Source organism: Thamnophis elegans, chromosome 11 (genome assembly GCF_009769535.1).
Source record: "Thamnophis elegans isolate rThaEle1 chromosome 11, rThaEle1.pri, whole genome shotgun sequence".
Classification (NCBI taxonomy): Eukaryota; Metazoa; Chordata; class Lepidosauria; order Squamata; family Colubridae; genus Thamnophis; species Thamnophis elegans.
Window position 1 is genome coordinate 68,069,817 of NC_045551.1, and position 23,872 is coordinate 68,093,688.

General features: G+C 43.6%; 1 protein-coding gene across 1 annotated transcript; it reads right to left on the minus strand.

Annotated features, from left to right (window-relative positions):
* Positions 1-1,572: 1,572 nt before the first annotated feature.
* Positions 1,573-22,180, minus strand: SUGT1 (SGT1 homolog, MIS12 kinetochore complex assembly cochaperone). Its single transcript, XM_032226574.1, has 10 exons — positions 22,078-22,180; positions 21,935-21,980; positions 18,291-18,381; positions 16,549-16,618; positions 15,395-15,465; positions 12,887-12,940; positions 8,898-8,920; positions 8,030-8,049; positions 2,225-2,321; positions 1,573-1,710 (listed from the first exon to the last, which is right to left on the minus strand). Exons 1-10 carry the CDS (start codon positions 22,104-22,106, stop codon positions 1,588-1,590), a joined length of 624 nt encoding a protein of 207 aa, XP_032082465.1. The 5' UTR covers positions 22,107-22,180; the 3' UTR covers positions 1,573-1,587.
* Positions 22,181-23,872: the final 1,692 nt, after the last annotated feature.

The window sequence follows — 23,872 nt, forward strand, 5'->3', positions numbered from 1 at the left end:
GCTGTTTGTCAGGCCAGCTGAGTTCATCCTTTTTAAAGCCATTTTTCACCCTCCCAGGCTCCAGAGGCTCTATAGGAGCCTGAGGAGGGTGAAAAGAGCCTCCCCCCCTCCACCGAGGCCTCCGGAGGCTTCATGAGCTGCCCTGAAGCCTCCCGAGCGCAAAAAAACAGCCCTACGGGCAAACCGGAAGTTCGGGAACGGACTTCCGGTTTGCTCGGAGGGTCGTTTTGATTGCTCCAAAGGCTTCAGGGAAGCCTCCTGAAGGTCCCTGAAGCCTTCGGAGCGCTTAAAACAACCCTCCGAGCAAACTGGTAGTGCACTGCATTATGGGGCGTGGCACGCCCACACACACACACCCCTGCGCTCCCCCCACTTATGGCACGCGAGTCAAAAGGTTCACCAACTCTGTGCTATAGCAATCCCTGCAGCCTGAAACAGCTGCTGATCGGGAGAAATGAAAGTGAAAACTAGCTGTTTGCTCCACGTGGCAAATGGCTGGGAGGCAGATTTTTTTTTTCCTGTGCTAATCGGGCTGTTTGCTGCAAGGAGGTAAGTCAACAACTATAAATGCCTACACAACGTTCAAATTATTAGACTTATTTTAAAGACTGCTTTGTTATTGTTCTGGACAACGTCACAAAATGAAGAATAAATGCTTGATCTGAAGAGGCCCAGTGCTATTGTTTTAAAAATAGCAGAGAATAACTATACTTCCCGAAAGCAGATCAATTTTAGCAGCATCTGTACAAGTATAGTCTGAAATCTAACACTACAAACAGTGTATATCAGTGTTTCTCAACCTTGGCAACTTGAAGATGTCTGGACTTCAACTCCCAGAATTCCCCAGCCAGCGAATGCTGGCTGGGGAATTCTGGGAGTTGAAGTCCAGACATCTTCAAGTTGCCAAGGTTGAGAAACACTGGTGTATATATTGTCTGTACTGTTTGCTGTTTCCTGCAAGGAGGCAAATTGCTGGGAGGCAGAGGCAGATTTCCCCCCCTTGTTCTCCTCCCCAAAAGCTAGGTGCGTCTTATACTTCGGAGCGTCTTATACTCCGAAAAATATGGTAGACAGTCTTCAATTTGCAAACTATCATTTAATGCTGTTCAAAGTAAGGAGTCTTCAGAAAATGGTACTGATTATGTTTCGTTGCTGCAGCCAGATGTTCACACTGGATGTGGCATTTTTCTCCATCTATCAAGTCCTTCTCAAGGAACTGCTGGGAGGGGCAGATGTCACTTCAACTACTGTGAGCCTCCACGTTTCTCTGCCAGCAAATCAAAAGCTCCGGAATTATGTTATTGGAATTATTTCCACGCTGTTCAGGGCTTGGAAGGGCAGATTGCTGTAAACTCTAGGGCCATGATGGTGAACACATGTGCCAAAGGTGGCACGCAGAGCCATCACTGCTCTAGGGTGTTCCTTATTTCCAAACATGCCTAAGAATCAGATTTTCTTAGAAAGTAACAAGTAATAGTGGTTTACTTGGGTGGGCATGTGCTTTCCTAGAGAAGGACAAGAATGACAAGAAATGCCCTTGTCCACTTAGGCAGGATAACCATGTGAACTGGAAGTGGCAAAATCACTTTAAAAAAAAATTACCTTGGTTGAAAGAACTTTAAATAAACTTTGCTCTGGGACTATGGAATGAAGAAGATGAAGCTTTAGCTTGTAGTTCTCCTCGGAGGAAAGCTTCAGTGAAGCATTTAGCTGTTGAGACAGACAACACATCAGAATCCAGCGATTAGTTAATCTTCATTTTACCTATTCAGAACAATGAATTCAACATTTAATGTATTCAGGCATAATAATTTCAAAAGAAAGCGGATAGGAAATCAACCGAAGATGTATATTCTTAGGCATCAGAAGAGTTATTTCTGGATAAAAAGGTCAGATCGTTAGGAAATGTTTACATACAATTTAGATTAAAATGTAGCAACAGTTACAAGTATGTAAAGTTATAAGTAAGTAAACTGAGAAACGATAATTTCTTTTTCCAGTGTTATGTTTTCATTCCTTCAAGTTACTATATAAAAAATCAATTTGTAGAACCCTCAAAATATACAATACCAGTAACGAAACCTTCTTTTTTTTTTGCAATTAAATACTGGCAAGAGAACCACAGAATATCATAGCAACATCTAAAGCATCCTTTCCTCCTCTCCTAGCCTGCAAAAACAACCTTGCTCCAGTTCTGAGCCTCAAAACTGGGTTCCTATATTACCTCTTTCTCCGAGAATGTTATGTTTACATCATCTTGCTTCGCATGTTTGATCATGATGGTTACAATGACGTGAGAATCGGTCTGGTACCAATCATACCTTTAGGGAGGGGAGGGAAAAAAGATTTGTTACACGAATATTGGATGCTGGTTTCGACATCCCATTTTGGCACCTTTGAGAAGTAAAAACTCTGACTCAAAAATGTGAGTATGTATGAGGGTTCATGATTGAGAAGACATGGTAACAAGGTCAGCCAATGAATAGGCATAGCAACTAAGGCAGCCAATAAGGACTATTGGGAAACTGAAAGTTTGGCGCCTGGGCGTGGTTTAGCTCTGTAACTTGGAGTCTGTGCAAAAGGAACTAAACTAAACTGGTTTGCTGCTGAACTGAAACAGAAACCAATTTCTCCTCTTCCTGTGTGTGTTTGTACCTACTTACAATCTCTCCTGTTGCAAGTTGGAAGAACCACTCTTGGTACTGTATATATTATTGCCTATAAAGAAGTTTCTTATTTAAATCAATCCTGCTGAATCAGTTACCTCTGTGTGCTTTCGGGATTTGATTTCTGCAACAAACTCTGAAAAAGGAAGCCCTTCTTAACAGCTCTCCGTGCTACAAAGTTTTAGTGTTGAACTTCCATATAAACTTTTCTTAAAGGTTACACTTATAGTCCACTTTTATTATGTCAACAAGTAGTTATTTTCAATGTGGGATGCAGAATGCACTAGATACAGCTTAACTAGCTGTAGTACGTTAGTAAGTCAATTTACTTTCTTGTCATTGCACCTCGTACGACACAATTAAATGCCATCTTCAGTGCACATCATACATAAGAAAAATATAAAAATAAAACAGACACACACACCCTTCACATTCTATGCAACTGAATTGAAAACCATGGGTACTGCATTAATACTTCACTATACAGTAGAGTTCAATGAAGTTACTGCTCTGGATGTCCAGATTCAGACAGTGCTGCTATGTTAAAGCAGAAATTTTCAATTTCCTCCACCAGCCTTCAGAAAGATGGAATGGGTCAGCTTGGGTCAGTATATGTAATCCAAAGTTTAGAAGTCTAACTTTACTGCAGCGTGGAATTCCAGTTAGTATGATGTCTGTATGCAGCCACAAGATTTTGTGGAATCTTTGGAAATTGACGACAGCAGTGTTGCAATATGTAGGGACTGCCACAGAAAGGGGTCAAGCTATTTTCCAAAGCACCTGAAAACAAAACCAAGGAGCAATGGATGGAAGCGCATCAAGGAGAGGAGCAAACTAGGAATAAGGAGAAATTTCCTGACAGGGAGAACAATCAAACAGTGGAACAACTTGCCTCCCGAAGCTGTGGGTGATCCATCAATGGTGGCTTTTCAAGAAGAGACTGGACAGCCATTTGTCTGAAATGGTATATAAGGTTTCCTGCTTCAGCAGGAGGCTGGACTAGAAGACCTCCGTGTTCCCTTCCAACTTTGTTGTTGTGTTTTCAGTGCCTTGGAATCCCTGGTTCTCTCTTGAGCTTGGTTCTGTGATTGCAGATGTTTCATTACCTGACTAGATAACATCATCAGTGCTAAGTGAGCGCGGTGTTTGCTCGTTACCCGCCTGGTACTGATCTTATTCTTCAGTGACATTTTAAGACACAAAGTCCATGCAAAGAAACAAGAGGCCAAACACAGAGGATTAATGGTTATTCAGCAAGGAAGAGTGAATTCTTTTAACTCAACAGAGCAACCGTTTTATCATTCTGGAGGAAGGACTATTTTTAACGAGACGCATCCCTGCACTAATGAAACAATAATGAACTGAGATGGGATGAAAAATAGATGGAATCAAGAGTACATTAGTCACGCTGACCCCAAAGGTTAATAGCAATGAATTCAGGCTCCTTTGTGGCTTATGCATTGAGCGCACATTATTGGGCAAATCAGCCACGCATTAAGATGTAGAAATACCTTGTACCGGTGTCGTTAATCCCTGCCCCTGGAGAGTCCCACTTGTGTTTAAAATACAACAAAGCAAACTCAAGAAAAGGTCCCACATTTGATGGGATACCGACGAACAAATCTCGTCAGCCTGCTTACCAAAACACCAAATTCAAGTACGAACGGACACCACGCACTGGTCAAGGGGGAGTGGAGGGCCCAAGAGAAGGGGGAACATCAGGCTGTACGCGGATATACTGAGATCCAGCTTTGCAGGGCGGGCGTGACTAGCGCGTGACACATCCAACCCGCAAGCTGTGAGTTTGGCAGCTCTTCCCTACGCCATTTTAGACAAATGGCTATCCAGCATCTTCTTAAAGACTTCCAGTGTTGGGGCATTCACAACTTCTGGAGGCAACTTCTGTTCCACTGATTAATTCTTCTCACTGTCAGGAAGTTTCTCCTCAGTTCTAAGTTGCTTCTCTCCTTGGTTAGTTTCCACCCATTGCTTCTTGGCCCGCCCTCTGGTGCTTTGGAGAGTAGGTTGAGCCCCCCCCCATGTGAAAACCCCTCAAATACTGGAATGCTGCTATTAACAATTAACCATCTTACATTTTATTTTTTCATTTCTTGAAAATTAAGCATGCGGCTGGTTATCGATTTTAGGAATGGGCACTGCAAGATCTGCCAGCAGCGTGATGGGGAGCCTATGGCACAGGTGCCAGAGTTGCCACGCAGAGGGCAAGCACACCATCGCCAGCTGCTCTTCTGATTTGCCTGCTGGCCAGCTGGTCTTCACAGGGGCCTGGAAACGGCTAAAAAAAACAAATCGGTTTTTGGGCTGTTTTCAGGCTGGTTTTCAGGTCAAAAACGGGCAAAAAATAGGTATGGGCGGGCCAACCAGCTGGTTTTCGGGTTTTTGGCCCGCGCACTCACGATGCATGGGCGTTCTGGTTTGGGCACTCGGTGCCGAAAAGGTTTGCCATCAGTGCCATAGAAAGAGAGAGAGGCATTACAGAAGCTAAATGCAGGATCTACATGGTGCTCAAGAAGAAAAGATGGGGCAGAGCTTGTCAAATCTTTTTTTTTTAAGTTTTATTTTTTCCTTTCAATATACATTCACAAATGCACATCCTCATGAGTACTCTTAATATTTATGTTATCTTCTAGCATTTATCACAGTCAGTTTAAAGATATAAAAAGTATAATTGGGGTCGCTTTCTTTCCGCCCCGTACATCCATCGTATTTTGCAACAACCCAACTCATTCTTTCTTCCCAACCTCCTTTCTCTACCTTCTTCTTTCCTCCTTTCCTTCCCTCTCCCCCTCCTTTCTTCTCCCTCTTACCCTCTCTCCTACTCTTACTTCCCCTCCTTTACCCTTTCCTCTTTTCCCTCCTTCCGTTGTTACCTTTGCTTATTTTCTTCTTCAAACTGATAGATCCCGGTCTAATATTTAATTAGGTAAATCAAAACTTACTAGATGAAAAGGAATTTCAGCAATATATGGAAAAAAGAATTAAGTTTCTTCTTTAAAGCTTGTCAAATCTTTTGAGACCCCAAAAGGAAGTGCAGAATCTTATGTAATCAGATACCATCGCATGTATTAAAAATAAAGTCTATCCAAACAGGGAAAAGTGGAGGAAACTTCCTTACTGACGTGTTGCAAGGACTTAAAAAATATCTCGGGACCTACTCTTTTGAGTCGCAAAAGGCCAAGATTTCTGTTTATGGTTGGGAGGAAAAAAAAAAAACAGTGTCACAAAATTGTCTATGATGCAGAAGCTTCCACGAGAGACACCGAGATTGGCAATCGCTGCTAAAGCACTTATTTTCAAGCCAGTGAACACAACACGGTTTTTAAACACTAGACCTTGAGTTTTCACTGAACACAAATGGTATCTTAAGTGCTCGCAGATGTAATCTCTGGCATGCACTTGACTTTTTAAAAATGTTACTTGGAAAAAAGAAAAGAATGGAATGGAATGCGGCAAAAGAAAGCATTCGGCTCAACTGCCTTTAAGGAAGACGATGGACATCGTTAGAAACAAAGAGGTCTATGGAGTTTCTCCGTCATCCAGATCATGGTTGCCCCAAGGGCAACTGGACTTTCTGTTTTTTCTTTGAAGAGGTTTCATTTCATTTCATTTCATTTTATTATATTTATATGCTGCCCTTTTCCCCCGAAGGGGACTCAGGGCGGCTAACAAATCAAATCAGGGAAGGGGGGGGGGGTACAGACAAAAAATAAAAAACGAAACATAACAATACATAATTTAAAAACACACAACAGTCATACCATTCGAGATGGGGGGGCAACAGCTCTTTAGCCCCAGGCCTGTCGGAACAGCCAGGTTTTAAGGGCTTTGCGGAAGGCCTGGAGGGTGGTGAGGGTTCGAATCTCCACGGGGAGCTCGTTCCAGAGGGTCGGAGCAGCCACAGAGAAGGCTCTCCTCCGGGTAGTCGCCAGTCGACACTGGCCGGCGGATGGAATTCGGAGGAGGCCTAATCTGTGGGATCTGATCGGTCTGGTGGAGGTGATTGGCAGCAGGCGGTCTCTCATCCTAGAAGCTTCTTCAGCTCTAATAGGTTTCGTGAACGCTTCCAATTCCTGTGTTTTGATCTTGACCCAAGCATCGTCCACATTCAAAGACATAGCCGATTGTTGCGTATTGCATGCTACTGTGCAACATTTTCCTACAAAGGTGCTTTTTTCAGGAGGCAACTGGACTTTCTTGTTTTGTTTTTTCTTCTGAAGACGTTTCGCTTCTCATCCAAGAAGCTTCTCCAGCTCTGACAAGATGGTGGAGAATGGAAGGATTTTATATTCCTCGCCGACAGCTGGTCATTTGCATCCTTTTAGGGGGTCGTTGAGGTCACCTGAGTAGTGGTCTTGATTCCCGTGGTCTGTGAATGGTGTAGGAATGGATTTCCAGATGAAAAATTGCAGATGACAGGATACAGATAGACCTTCAAGTGGCCTCAATGACCCTCTAAAAGGATGCAAAGGACCAGCTGTCTGCAAGGCGTCTCAATCCTTCCACTCCCCACAATCCAGTCAGAACCGAAGAAGCTTCTTGGATTAAGAAACGAAACGTCTTCAAAGAAAAAACAGAAAGTCCAGTTGCCCCTTGAAAAAAGCACCTTTGGGACAAAGAACTCAAGTGTTTCCAACTGCATAAGATGCTGGGAAGAGCTGTCACATAATAAGAGAGCTGGGATGGCATGCTAATGTCTTCTCTGGGGCTAAAGAAGACAACCTCGAAGGGCTGTTTGTAGTAACGGGAGGGCTGGTGGGTAGTCCCTCCCACCATATCATCATTTTAAAGCAGTGTTTCTCAACCTTGGCAACTTGAAGATATCCGGACTTCAACTCCCAGAATTCCCCAGCCAGCATTCGCTGGCTGGGGAATTCTGGGAGTTGAAGTCCGGACATCTTCAAGTTGCCAAAGTTGAGAAACACTGTTTTGAAGCATCTGTTAAAACTCCACAGGTAGCAGGGATGGAATCTAGACCTTACCATCCCCAGTAGACATTAAACAAGGAAGGACAAAAGAGGGGAGGAAAATTCAGCGTGTTAGTTGAGTGTAATTAAGATTTGAAGGAAGAGTTAAAAGTCAAAGGCAGTGCGGAATAAGTAGATCTTTAGGATGTCAAAAAAAATGGAGAAAAAAAAAGGGCACTATTGATGTTTAGGGCTTTGTCTTTCGCTGACAAAACAGGAGGAAATTGGCAAACAACTTCACGTCCTTCACCTGCCTGAGAACGATACGGTTAGTTGAGTACCGTTCACCGACAGGCACTTAAGAGTGAGTTACATACACCATGCATTTTTCTAAAATGCCACTATATCAATATTGACATCATTAATCACAAAACTTACTTGATCTTAGATGGCCACGCCTGGGGGTTGCAGAAACATGAGGGGCGTCGTCGTAAGGAAAAGAGGTTGAACAGTTAGAAACAATTAATGTCGGTTTTAAGCCAAGCACCTGGCCCATGGGCCGCCAGTTTCACACCCCTGTTCTAGACAGTCACCAATATATATTATTAGCATATTTTTGTATTTAATTTTATTTCTTTATTTTTATCCCACCTTTATTCTTTTTTATAAATAATTCAAGGCAGCGAACATATCTAATACCCCTTCTTCATGCTATCTCCCCACAACAACACTGTGAGGTGGGCTCAGCTGAGACATAGTGACTGGCCCAAATCCCCCAGCCAGCTTTCCTGCCTAAGGTGGGACTAGAACTCACAGCAGGGTGGGACTAGAACTCACAGTCTCCTGGTGATTGGCCCAAAGTCACTCAGCCAGTTTTCCTGCCTAAGGCAGGACTAGAACTCGCAGTCTCCTGGTGATTGGCCCAAAGTCACTCAGCCAGTTTTCCTACTTAAGGTGCGACTAGAACTCACAGTCTCCTGGTGATTGGTCCAAAGTCACCCAGCTTGTTGTCCTCCAGTAAGGCGGGTCTACCGTTTATAATCTTAATTTTGAGCCTGGCGCCTTAATTTCTAGACAAAACTTGTTCTCCTTATATTAGTTTTACACTGCAGATGATATTTATCATTGTGTCATTGAAAAATAACAGATAGTTATTGTCACACAACTACAGGATACAGCTTACCTTTTTTTTTTATTAAAAAAAAGACAAATTTGACGTGGACCAAGGAAAAGCTATTTTAAAGGTAATTACAATTACATCTTAATCAATTAATCTGCAAATTAATCTATTAGGAAAAAATCTTACCATTTCCTCTTGTGATCCAGGCCCTGCAAAGGAAAAACAATTCAGATTTTTAGAACAAAACTCTTAACAAAGCATCAGCAGGTTTTTTAAAGATACACATAAAAGTAATCGTACGACACACTAACTCAAATTTCCCATTTTTTCATTGATACATTTTGCTAAATAAATGAGCGTTAATATTTAATTGAAAGTGGGACCGCTCAAATAAACATTACAGATTGCATCATTGGCTTGAAAGGGTTGTGGTAATAAAAAGGTGTGACAGATTGAGTATTGAAACAGCTTTGATTAACTCGCACCGTTTCTTTTAATCAAAGGTTTTTCCATGCGGTCAGTTATGTTCCCATAAAATCTTCCAACTGTTCCAAATTGGCTTTATTGATTAGTAAATCTAAACGGAGTTGTTTCACACTCCAAAATCAAAACGAGGAAGTTCAAGTTTGTGTAACATTTTGCAAAATGCCTGTTTATATCTAAAAAAAAAACAAAAAAACTACCCACTCCCTACCATTTTGCCAAGAAGATCCTATACAATTAAGTGGTTGCCTAAAGGCTGCCTTTCCTTAATATTGTATGTTGACATCTAAGACAGACATTAGAAAAGGTTGTGAAGAATATTCTGGGTAGAAAACAAGCCAAAAAGAGGGCCGTGAAAATATTTGCAGACCCCTCACATCCTGGACATAAATTGTTTCAACTCCTACCCTCAAAATGAAGCTATAGGGCACTGCACACCAAGACAACTACACAAGAACAGTTTTTCCCCCCCGAACGCCATCACTCTGCTAAAGAACTAATTCCCACAACACTATCAAATTATTTACTAAGACTGTATTACTATTCTTCTGTTCCTTCCTAGTACCTATCTCCTCCCACTTATGACTATAACCTTGTTGCTTGTATCTTTAAAATTTATATTCTTTTATTTGTTTTCTAGTATAATTTGATTGCTTATTAACCTATAACTATCACTAAGTGTTGTCCCTTAGGATTCTTGACGAATGTATCTTGTCCATTTATGTCCACTGAGAGCATCTGCACCAGAGACAAATTCCTTGTGTGTCCAATCACACTTGGCCAATAAAGAATGCTATTCTGTTCTATTCTACTCCTTATTCTTTTCCTTATTCGGTTCTGTTCTGTACTATTCTATATTCTAGTCTATTCTAAAATAGATTCACTGCAGGTAATACAGAGCACAAGCCAACATAAATCATGTTTAGATCATAAAACTAGATTCAAGGCCTTTCGCACAGAGGTTTTTACAGTTAGTCCTCGACGTACGACCACAGTTTAGCTCAACATTTCTGTTGCTAAGCAAGACATTTATTAAGTGCGCTTTGCCCCATTTTACAATTTTTCTTGCCACCGTCGTTAAGTGAATCCCTGCAGTTGATAAGTTGGGAACGCAAGTGTTAAATGAATCCGGCTTCCCCATTGACTTTGCTTGTCAGGTGGTCGCAAAAAGGGGATCCAACAGTCATAAATGTGAGTCAGCTGCCAAGCGTCTGAATTTTGATCAGGATGCTGGAATGGTCGCAAGTGTGAAAAACGATCAGTACCTTTGTAACTGTGAACAGTCGCTAAATGAACGTTTGTAAGTTGAGATCTACTAGTCCTCAACTTACAACAGTCCGTTTAGTGGCTGTTCAAAGTTACAGCAGCACTGAAAAAAGTGACTTATGACCATTTTTCAGAATTGCGACCTTTGCAGCAGCCCCATGATCATGTGATGCTTGGCAACTGATTCATATTTATGACGGCTGCTGTGTCCACAGGGTGATACCCTTTTATGACCTTCTGACAAGCCAAGTCAAATGGGGAAGCCAGATTCACTTAACAACCAGGTTAGTAACTTATCATTGGCAGTGATTCACTTAACAACTGTGGCAAGAAAGGTTGCAAAACGGGGCAAAATTCATTGAACAAATGTTTCTCTTAGCAACCGAAATATTGGGCTGTGTTGTGTTCGTAAGTCGAGGAGTGCCTGTATAATACAGCATGCATTTTGGTCCATGTAACGATGACATCTCGCTAGTGAGTTTGTTCAGGTGGTAATAATGTATTTTAATTTTAATTAACTGAGCTTAATAAACCTGCTTTTTAAGTCCTGTGCCGAAAGCTCCTATTCTTGAAATGGGCAATTTGCAGAAGAAAAAAATAAGACTTCAAAAGTGCAGAGATATTTGAAGAGCTCAGCTCTCCTTTTTTTCGAACTTTAAGGATACAGTCATGTTTCGCAGAGGTTAGGCAATAATATTTCTTTACTGGTATGAAATTGAAAACGAGACATTAAAAAGGGAAAGAAATCCATGCCTGCGTGAGGATGCCAGAAGCAACGTTTTTCCCTCCTCCGTGAGATGGAGGTGCCAGCATAATTTGTCGATATGACTTCCCTGCTAGAGTGAGGGACTAATGCGCATCGAGAGCTTTCGTGCTCTCTAAAGGCTGAGTGTCACGGAACGGTTGTAAATCCTGCTTTTGCATCCCTCTGGCGAGATTTTTACAGAAACCGTTTCTCCAGTGCTTGGCATGTTTCTCAGAACTACATTTTCCAAAACAGGCACACGCAGGTCTCCGACATACAGGCACAATGGAGCCCTAAGTTTCTGTTGCTAAAACAACAGTTGCTAGGTGAATATTTGAACCACAGTTCCTGCCACAATTGTTAAGCAAGTCACTGCCGTCCTTAAATTGGTAACATGGTTGTTAAGTGAATCTGGCTTGCAAGAGCCAAGGTGGCGCAGTGGTTAAATGCAGCACTGCAGGCTACTGCTAGATCAGCAGGTCAGCGGTTCAAATCTCACCGGCTCAGGGTTGACTCAGCCTTCCATCCTTCCGAGGTGGGTAAAATGAGGACCCAGATTGTTGGGGGCAATATGCTGACTCTCTGTAAACCGCTTAGAGAGGGCTGAAAGGCCTATGAAGCGGTATATAAGTCTACTGCTATTGCTATTCCTCGGGGATGTTGCTTGTCAGGAGGTCGCAAAAAGGGATGTCACACACAAACACACACGGTGACTCTGAGACCATCATAACTAGCTAGCTAACATCTATTTATGGATATGAGAGATCATATCCATCTCCCTCTCATCTCTATCTTTCTGTTTATCTCTGCCTATCATTATCTATCCATTCATCCATCCCAATGTATTCGGAGGCCCTGATTCAGATTCTTCCTCTTTTCAAGAAGTTTCCAAAAAGATGTATAAATCATTTTGAAAACAACCTGGTGAAATATTGTTACAAGGTCTGCTGAACCCTCTTCATGCTCTCTGGGCTTGGTGGTTTTCTTGCAGACATTTCATGACCAAACTAGGTAATGTTATCAGTGCGAGGAGGAGGAGGAGGAGGGAAGAGGAGAAGGACGATGACTGTGGGGTCCTTGGTGCTCTCTGAGCTTGGTGCTTTTCTTGCAGACGTTTCATGACCCAAACTAGGAAACATCATCAGTGCTAGTAATCTAGCAGCACTGATGATGTTCCCTAGTTGGGTCACGAAACGTCTGCAAGAAAACCACCAAACTGAGAAAGGACCAAGGATCACTTCCTCCTCCTCCTCCCTGCAAACCCAACTCCCCACTAGTACTGATGATATTCCTCAGTTGGGTCATGAAATGCAAGAAAACCACCAAGCTGAGAAAGGACCAAGGATCACCTCCTTTTCCTCCTCCCTGCAAACCCAACTCCTTTCTAGCATTGATGATGTCACCTAGTTGGGTCATGAAACACGTGTAAGAAAACAAACAAGCTCAGAGAGCCCCCAGGACTCCTCCTTTCAATCCTGAGTTACAAACATTCTCCTTTATGGGTGCCTCTTCATGCTCTAAAATCAGGAACTATCTCGCTTCCTAGGGAAATCCTTGGAAGCTAGAAACCAAACTGTCTTAACAAACTTTCATTAAACGTGAAAGAAAAGGCGGATTGGTACTGCCTAATTGACCTCTTTTCCCACAACACGAAAGTTTAGAGGCGCCATGGGGAGCTTACCACGGAGGGCCTCTTCGCATCTTTTAATCCAGGCGGGAAAGGCGGAATCGGCACCTACAGGTAAAAAGAGGCAGAGTTAACCATGCTACGATATCGTTGGCCAAAAACACGATAATCTCTTTTTTCCATTTCCTTCCGTTCTGAAAGTTTTTCAGAACTTGAGACGCTTGGCTTTTGCTCCTCAAGACAGATTTCTAGCTCTTAATTTTGTAAAATGATGTTAGAAATAGGTAAAGGCAAAACATCACATCCATGGACCCTTGGCCCGCATGAATATGAGAATAACACCAAGCATTAGAAAAACTAGCAGAAACAATTTTTTAGAGTGCTGCCATTTCTCACGCAGTTTATTCAGCGTGAAATGGAGCTGAGTTATGTAGCAGGAGGCTGTATATTCTGCAATATTTACATTTTTAGTAAACTCGTTCAATGAATCCAAGGTCTGCAAGCTGAGAGAACATGCCCTGCTTTGATGCATTCGCACAATTTCAGTTAGCGTGAGATAAATCATAAAACACAGTTCAGGAAAATTCCTTTATCCCACTGTTTTGCAAATCTATTGTACACTACAAACTGTAGGATGGTTTGAAGAGAAATGCATCTGTTCCACCGGGCTCTTAAGTATGAGGAAGAGGGGCAGCAGTAAAAATGAAATATAAATATAACATTAGAGAGCACCTGTCATTTCAGATCCATCATAGCAGCCTCCGTTAGCGGGCATCCACTCACCTGCTGCCCGCCACATCCCTCACCTCCCTGCTGCATCGCCAGCCGTCCCAATTCAAGTGACTGGGACTGTCGGTGAGTCAACAGCGGGTCAGAGCAAGGGTGGCCTTCAAAAATTTTAGCAAGGAGTTCTCTGTCCGGTTGCTGGGTAGGTGTGGCCCCTGGTGGGCGTGGCCTAGTCAGCCTCCTACACCATGGCGGGAGGAGGGGGCATTTTTGCCATCCTCAGGCTCCAGAGGTTTTCTTTGAGCCTCCGGGAGGGCAAAAACAGCCTCCCCAGGCTCCGGAGGCTGGAAATGGGCCCAAACCTCCAGCAGGCCCATTTTTTGCCTTCCCAGAACCTGTGCCAAAACAAGCTGCATGGGGTCTCCTGGGCGGAGCAGTGCAGGGTGGGCGGGGCCAGCCAGGAGTGGGATTTGGAGGTCCTCCAAACTCCACAGAATCTTAGCTAGAGGTTCTCCCAAAGCCCTGTGAAACCCCCCAACAGCCCACCCCTGGAGGAAGAGCCGCTGCGGGACAGAGATGACAGTTGCCCTTTAAAAGGTTATGATTTAAATCGAGTTGATTTAAATCAAGCCTTTCTACGAGCGATTCAAATCGTGATTTTAAATCGGCTGGATTTAAACCAAATCCACCCTTGGCAGGAACTCTGGGCTTGTTTCTCTCCTAATAAAGCACAGCAGGAAACCATGATGTGATCTCAGCTTCTGCTTCTTCGCCCTGCCTCAGAGGCAGAAGTTCAGAGTAGTTTTTACATTACAACAAAGTCAGTGTGAAAGCAGCTTCGATGGTTGGTTTTGCTGTTTTCCATTGCAGAAAAAGAAAATAATAATCAAGTGGCTGTCACGGAACAGAGGTCCCCCAAGGGCTATTTGCTCGGGGTAAACCAGAAAAATCCTTCACAATTTCGGCTTAGCGTAACGAAGAAACGCAGCTGCCGCCGACAGATAAAACAACAGCAACTGACATTTCTATGAAGAGCGTGAGATGACCTCCGCGGGAAAGGTCCGGCTCACAGAGAAAGGCTAATTAATTTTCCAAGGTACTTAATCTTTTTCCAATTAAAATGTTTTTTTTTACCAAGCAGCGAAGTGTTTCCAATGCGTGCCGCACAGGCTGCCCGAGTGTCTTTGTAATGTACAGGTGTCCTCGATTTACAACTGTGATGGAGCCCAGAATCTCTGTTGTTAAAAGTCATGGCAGTTTTAAGTCGACGATTCGACGCGATCAGACCCAATTTTACCACTTTTTTTTGGGCAAAATGTTGCGGTTGTTAAGCAAATCAATGTCATGTCCCTATGGCCACATTTTGCTGGAAACTAGCAAAAAAAAAAAATTAACATAAATCGCAGATATGTCATCGCGGAACACTGCAACACCACCTACATTTGAGCCGGTTGCCAAGTGCTCAAATTGCAGTTGTGTGACAGTGGGGTGTGTGTGTGTGTGTGTTTGTGTAGCTACCAGAACTCCAGAACTGGTTCCTAAATAACTTTTGCAGCATCTGTTGTAACAGTCACTAAGCGGCTAGTCATTAAACAAGGATGAGTAGAGTAGATGAGTAGAATTATGCACCCATTTCCTATGAACTACTGCAGTGGTTCCCAAACTTGGCAACTTTAAGACTTGTGGATTTCAACTCCCAGAATTCTCCAGCCAGCAGAGCTGGCTGGAGAATTCTGGGAATTGAAGTCCACAAGTCTTAAAGTTGCCAAGTCTGGGAACCACTGAACGACTGTATGGCCTCTCTACCTTTTGAAATCCATGCACAGACATACTTACCATCCTGTGTTTCCCCCTCAGTGAAAGACTTCAGGGCGGAATCATAATTTCTCATATAATATTCACCGATTCTGAAGGGGAGATTAAAGGGAGAGCATGTCAGCAACGGTCTTTCGGTCGTGCCCATGTTAACAACAGCCCCAAATCTTTTGACTTTACGTAGCAGGAAGAAAGGACGAATGCTGAGACAGGGTCTTATTTCCTTCTGACCCCCGAAATAAGACGCTTGGGCCTTATTTTCGGGGAGGTCTGGTTATTTTTGAGGCGCAGGAGGCGGCGAGCGTGGTCACCTCACGGCTGCTGCTGTGTTGCAATATTTTCAGGGGAGGGCTTATTTTAGCGCATGCGCTCAAAAGCTCAATTGGGCTGATTATCTGGGGAGGTTTTATTTTCAGGGAAACGGGGGGGGGGTCTCTTTTGGGTTTCTTGGCTCTGGATACAGCAAACCTTCCATTTAATGCAGGGCTCCCCAACCTGTGGGTCACGGCCCACTACCAGTCCGCAGCCTGTTTGCAACTGGGCCAGACGAGTGGCCGGCTGATGTGTCTACACGTGGATAGCTCCATTATGCAGGGGCTTGTGGCCCCACCTGCACAAATGTCACAAACACTCGATCTCCCTCACATGAGCAATGGGGGCTCGTTCCCATGCACCTGCCCCCCCACACAAAACCACCCCATCCCCTCCCATCAACCATACCCCCGCTCTGGGCCATCAACCCGGGAAGGTTGGGGAATTCTGATTTAATGGATTAACTGAAAAGGAGAAGGGGAATAGTCCCTGAAGGCCAATGGGCTTTTTAACAGAGTTAAACGGACTACCTCTATATGTCACCCTTCAGTGATTCACTGAACAGCCGTGGCTCAAAAGGTCGTAGAACGGGGCAAAATTCACTTCACAAATGTTTTACTTAGCAACATACATTTGGGCTCACTGTAATGTAACTCAACAACTGCAGTCATTAACGTAACAACTGTGACAAGAAAGCTCATTAAAAGAAAACCTAAACCAACCACCAAATACATTCGGAAAAATTGGCATCCTGCATGAACGAAGGTGATTTATATTCGCACAAGCACAAAGTCATTATTCTTCACTAAACAGGAGAATTAAACACAATTGCACGTTGAGTGGAGGGGGGAAATGGCACTTACCCTTGCCTGAGAAAAGCTACAGCATTATTGGGCTCGAGTGCTAAAGCCTTCTTTGCATCAGCAACAGCATCTGCAAAAAATAAAAAATAAATGTACTTCTGATTACACAGATCTAATTAGATCTAATTATTAGATCTATACCCCTCTTTAATTTCCCAGGCCCTAGGCAGGATCCCATTTTCCCAACCACCACTTTCTGAGGTAGGCAGGGCTGAAAGAGAGAGGGGACAGTCCTAAATCACAGTGGATTTCCGTGAGCAAAAACAGACTTGAGCACGTGTGGGCTTCTAGTCTGATACCTTAGCTCAGGGGTGTCAAACTCAATTTCATTGAGGGCTGTGCTTGACCTCAGGAGGCTGGGTAGGAATGACCGACTGGGTGGGCGTGGCCAGCTTGACGCCACTCTCCAAGCTGCTGGCAAATTTCCTCTTCGCACTGGGTAGACTGGGACGAAGCCACGCTGGCCCGATGTTTCCTCTTTGCTTTGGATAGCAATTTACATTTCCCAGGCTGGCCCCACAGGCCGAATCCAACCACATTGCCTTGAGTTTGATCCCCGTGCCTTAGCTGAACACATCAAAGTGAATTTTGTCATGTTGGAAAAACCTAGGCTCATCTTCGTGCATTAGGGGGGGGCAAAAAAAAGTTTGCATAAATCAAGAAAGGACAAACTGATATCTTAAATTTGCAAGGCTGAAATAACAGTAGCTCTCAGCTAGCCTGAGGGGTCGGTGGGGAATTTTTCATTGCAGTTTTGCAACTGCATTCTGTGCTCATCTCTCCAAGGCCGTTTCTTCTAGCTTTGGTGTGCAGCAGCCCTCTGGTTGCCCAGCTACAAGGGGGTTGGGCTCTACGGCTTGTTTGCACGCTTTGGCTCAGATCTTGCCTGAAACTTGTTGCTTTCGGTTCCTTCCTAGCAAAAGTTCCTCTCTCTGAATCCATGGAGCTAAGGGTTTTCCTTCCCCAGGAAATAGGACACAGGCAGCCCTGACATTACCAGTCTGAAAATATCTTAACAGCACGTCAATGAATCCATGAGCTTGGCCATTACTGTATGCATAACCATTGCAACCACCATTAGAGACTAAGGCAAAGGTTCCCGTTGCACATATGTGCTAGTCGTTCCCAACTCCAGGGGGCGGTGCTCATCTCCGTTTCAAAGCCGAAGAGCCAGCGCTGTCCGAAGACGCCTCCGTGGTCATGTGGCTGGCATGACTCAACGCCGAAGGAACACAGAATGCTGTTACTTTCCCACCAAAGATCCCTTTGCTGATCTCTAGTGGACATCCAGAGTTTTGGAGGCTCAGTGGCTAAGACGCTGAGCTTGTCGATCAGAAAGGTCGGCAGTTTGGCGGTTCGAATCCCTAGCGCCGCGTAATGGAGTGAGCTCCCGTGACTTGTCCCAGCTTCTGCCAACCTAGCAGTTCAAAAGCACATTAAAAAATGCAAGTAGAAAAACAGGGACCATCTTTGGTGGGAAGGTAACAACGTTCCATGTGCCTTCGGCATTGTGTCATGCTAGCCACATGACCGCGGAGACGTCTTTGGACAGCGCTGGCTCTTCGGCTTTGAAACGGAGATGAGCGCTGCCCCCTAGAGTCAAGAACAACTAGCACATATGTGCGAGAGGAACCTTTACTTTTTTACACACACAAACATATATGTATACAAATATATATATTTATGTCTCTGTGTATGTAAAATTTTCACTGGGAGGAAAAAACCAGGAAAGCAAAGGCTACCGTGGTAATTCCGTAGAAGGATGTAAGCATAAGCTCGCTGGCGGTAATATTCGGCGTGATCGGGCCTGTGTTCCAAAGCTGCTGTCAGCGTCTACAAGGACAAATACGGAAAACATGAGCTTGACAAATTCCCTGCAAAAACCTTACACGGCCCGCAGTGAATTCTCTTGCTTGACAAATCAAACAGAACTGATTAGCCAAATGCTTCTTGCAAAGAAATGAACCCCCAGAAGCAACGTTTCCGAACTGGGAGGAGGAGAGCTACCCATAACAGAGGAAGGGGGGGGGGCGGGGAGAGGAAAAAACGCCCTCGGAGCCCATGTCAAGAAATGAACAGAAGCCTTCCAGTATTTGAGGGGCCGCCACAAAGAAGAAGGGGTCGACTTCGTTCTCCAAAGCGCCTGAAGGCAGGACAAGAAGCCATGGGTGGAAACTAAGCAACTTGGAATGAAGGAGAAGCTTCCTAAGAAGTGGACGGGGATCCCCATATGGAAACAACTTGTACAGTATTTTTCGGACTATAAGACGCACCACGTTTTCAAAGAGGGAAGTAAGAAAAAAAAGTTTTTGTCCTTCCCCAGCCCCCAAGAGAACTCTGCAGGCTTCAGTAGGACTGGGGGGGGGGAGGCAAAAACTGAAAAAAACAGCCCATTTTTCACAAAAATGGAATGTGGGGGTGGGGCTTCGGGAAGCCAAAAATGGTTGTATTCGGTGTATAAGATGCACCAAAATTTCCATCCTCTTTTAGGGGGGGGGAAGGTGCATCATATAGTCTGAAAAATACGGTACTTTATTGCGCTTGTCTGGGAAAGGAGACCACAAGGAGATCAAAGGAACCCAATTCTTTCTCCAAAAGACTAGGGGGTGGGGAGAGGGAGCCAAACCCTGGTTTGGGGCTTTTCTATTCCCACATGGCTGCTGAGAGTCCCGGGGGGTGTCCACAACATTTTTGTAGTTGTTGTTTGTTGCCTTCTCTCTCCCCCCCCCCCGCTTTACCCTTTTTTTAAAAATCCCATAATCCCCTTCCTTCCAAAAAACAAACAAAAAACCCCAAACCTGGGCCTCTTCGAAGACCCTTCTCGGCAAGCTTAGCCTCTCCTGCCCATGTCTGGGAAAGGAGACCATGAGGAGATCCCAGGAGCTCTATCTTCCTCTGGAAAACCTAAGATATTTTCCCGTTTTCCTGTGGCTATTCCTTCATTTTCTTCCAAAGAGAAGGCCGAGTGTCCACACCCACAACTTTTTTGTGGTGGTGGTTTTGTTATTGTTGCCCTGTCACACACACACATACACACTTTTACCGGTTTTTTAACCCCACTATCTGCTTTCTGCCAAAATAACAATTTTTAAAAAAACAACTCCTGGGCCTCCCTCTTCCAAGGCTCTTTCCCAGCAGGCCCAGCCTCAACTGTGCATGTCTGGGAAAGAAGACCACAAGGAGATCCCAGGAATCCATTCCTCCAGCAAAAAACTCAAGTGAAAAGAGGGAGTCAAGCCCTGGCCCATAGCTGCTCCTTCGCTAACCTCCAAAGAAGAGGCTGAGGGTGTCCACAACTACAACTTGTTGCTGCTGTTGTGTTCTTGTTGCCCCCTCTCCCCACCCCTTTATCACTTGTTTTTAACCCCACCATCTGCTTCCTGTCAAAAGAGCAATAACAACAACAACAACAACAACCTGGGCCTCTTCCAAGGCTCCTCCCAGCAGGCTTAACCTTAACTAGGCATTTCTGGGAAAGGAGACCACGAGGTGATCCCAGGAACCTATTCCTCCCCAAATATTTGGGTGAAAAAAAGGGAGCCAAGCCCTGTCATGGAGCTTTTCTATTCCCCCATAGCTGATCCTTTTGCTTCCCTTCAAGGGGAAGGACTGGGGGGGGGGGACACAAAAAAGATGTTTTTGGTAATTATTGTTATTGTGTTATTGTTGCCTCCCCCCATGCACATTTTATCATTATTTTTAACCCCACCCTCTGCTTCCTGCCATAATAATAACAACAGCAGCAATGATAATTGAATGTTCAGTTGACTGAGTTTCATGTAATGCATTAATAATAATAATAATGTAATAATAATTAATTAATTAATAATAATAAAAGCCGCACTGCTTGGATCTGCACGCATATTACGAAAATACGTTACGACGTCCTAGGCCCCTGGGTGGGGCCCGACTAGTAACCAATGTCAAATCCGGCGAAACAACTGGCCGCTGTGATACAATTGTATAATAATAATGTATTTGGTTGATACCTAGGATATGCTGGCCGCAACCCGTATCAACCATCAGTACCAGTCAATGGTATTTGTGATGCATTTTTGAATGTTCAGTTGACTGAGTTTCATGTTTAATAAATAAAGAGATAATGTTAATGTTAATAATCATAATACCACCAGTCAATGCCATTTGTCGCACGTATTTAAATGTTCAGTTGACTGAGTTTCATGTTTAATGAATAAAAGAAATAATGTTAATAATAATGTTAATAATAATAATAATGCCACCATGTCAATGGTATTTGTGATGCATTTTTGAATGTTCAGTTGGCTGAGTTTCATGTTTAATGAATAAAGTACAATAAAAATAATAATGTCTCCTTTCCCAGACATGCACGGTGGAGGCTAAGCCTGCTGAGAGAAGCCTTGGAAGAGACATCATCATCATCATCATCATCATATTTCATTAAACATGAAACTCAGTCAACTGAATTTCATGTTTAATAAATAAAGTATAATATTAAATAAAATTATCATTATTATCACTATATCTTTAATGAATAAAGATAATAAGATAATAATAAAGATAAAAATAATGATGATGATAATAATAATAATAATAATAATAATATGGGCCTCCTCCAAGGCCCCTCTCAATAATAATAATAATAATAATAATAATAATAATATGGGCCTCCTCCAAGGCCCCTCTCAATAATAATAATAATAATAATAATAATAATATGGGCCTCCTCCAAGGCCCCTCTCAATAATAATAATAATAATAATAATGATAATAATAATAATAATAATAATATGGGCCTCCTCCAAGGCCCCTCAATAATAATAATAATAATGATAATAATAATAATAATATGGGCCTCCTCCAAGGCCCCTCTCAATAATAATAATAATAATAATAATAATAATAATAATAATAATAATAATAATAATAATATGGGCCTCCTCCAAGGCCCCTCTCAATAATAATAATAATAATAATAATGATAATAATAATAATAATAATAATATGGGCCTCCTCCAAGGCCCCTCTCAATAATAATAATAATAATAATAATGATAATAATAATAATAATAATAATATGGGCCTCCTCCAAGGCCCCTCAATAATAATAATAATAATGATAATAATAATAATAATAATAATATGGGCCTCCTCCAAGGCCCCTCTCGGCAGGCCTGGCCTCCACTGCGCATGCCTGGGAAAGGAGACCACACAGTGATCCCAGGAACCCATTCTTCCTCGCCCAGCCCCCCAAAATAAACCCTCGGGGGCAAAAAAAAAGGGGGGGGAGAAGCGGGTCTTTCTCCCGCGCTTCCTCCCACGGCTGTTCCTTCCCTTCCTTCCTTCCTTCCTTCCACGGGGACAGCCCAGTCTCCCCCTCAAAAACCCGAGGCCAGAGGCGGCTTACCTGCGCTGCGGCCGCGGGCTCCCGCTCGATGTCGGTCTCGGAGAGGCTGCGGGGGGGGAAAGAAGCGTTAGCGAAGGCGGCGGAGAAGAAGGGAAGGAAGGAAGGAGGTAGGGAGGGGAGGAGAAAAAAAGGCGCCCGCTCACCCCGCTGAGGAGGCCGCCGCCGCCGCCATGCCGCCGCGAAATGGCGGCTGAGGAGCGCCGCCAGAGGGCGTGGCCACGCCAAGGAACGCCCACCGCGCGGCGCGAGGAAGCCCGGGAGGAAAGGAGGGAGAAAGTGGCCACGCCCATCTATCTCTCTCTCTCTCTCCCCTGCCAGGGCAGCGATCACCAACGCTTGGCCCCCCTGGTGGACTTCAACTCCCAGAATTCCTCCGCCGGCGAAGGCAAAGCTGGGCTGAGGAATTCTGGGAGTTGAAGTCCACCAGGGGGCCAAGTGTTGGAGACTTCCCCCCCACACACACACACACACACACAGACTCACACCGCCCACCTGTGCGAAGGCCCTGTCGTTGTGGGGCGGGGGGGCTGCTTTGTGGGCGCTCTGGCCTCTGCTCCTCGGGGCTTTGGGGGAGGAAGGGGAGAGGGTGGGCTTGGGCCGCCCTTCCAGAAGGACAAGGGTGATGGGCAGCGGGGTGACCCTTCAGCAAGCCCTTGGGCCCGGAGGCAGAGAGAGAGATAGATATAGATGGATGGATAGACGGAAGGATGGATGGATGGATACAGAGAGAGACACAGACATGGATGGATGGATGGTGAGACAGACAGACAGACAGAAAGAAAGATAGATAGACATAGATAGATAGATAGATAGATAGATAGATAGATAGATAGATAGATAGATAGATAGATGATAGATAGATAGATAGATAGATAGATAGATAGATAGATAGATAGATAGATAGACAGACAGACAACAAGGACGGATGGATGCAGATAGATAGACAGAGATAGACAGAGATAGATAGATGATTGATAGATAGATAGACATGATAGATAGATAGATAGATAGATAGATAGATAGATAGATAGATAGATAGATAGATAGATAGATAGATAGACAGACAGACAGACAGACAGACAGACAACAAGGACGGATGGATGCAGATAGATAGACATAGATAGATAGACAGAGATAGATAGATGATTGATAGATAGAAAGATAGACATAGATAGATAGACAGACAGACAGACAGACAACAAGGACGGATGGATGCAGATAGATAGACATAGATAGATAGAGATAGATAGATGATTGATAGATAGATAGATAGATAGATAGAAAGATAGACATAGATAGATAGATAGATAGATAGATAGATAGATAGATAGATAGATAGATAGATAGATAGATAGATAGATGATAGATTGATAGATAGATAGACAGACAGACAACAAGGACGGATGGATGCAGATAGATAGACAGAGATAGACAGAGATAGATAGATGATTGATAGATAGATAGACATGATAGATAGATAGATAGATAGATAGATAGATAGATAGATAGATAGATAGACAGACAGACAGACAGACAGACAGACAACAAGGACGGATGGATGCAGATAGATAGACATAGATAGATAGACAGAGATAGATAGATGATTGATAGATAGAAAGATAGACATAGATAGATAGATAGACAGACAGACAGACAGACAACAAGGACGGATGGATGCAGATAGATAGACATAGATAGATAGACAGAGATAGATAGATGATTGATAGATAGAAAGATAGACATAGATAGATAGATAGATAGATAGATAGATAGATAGATAGATAGACAGACAGACAGACAGACAGACAACAAGGACGGATGGATGCAGATAGATAGACAGAGATAGATAGACAGAGATAGATAGATAGATGATTGATAGATAGAAAGATAGACATAGATAGATAGATAGATAGATAGATAGATAGATAGATGATAGAT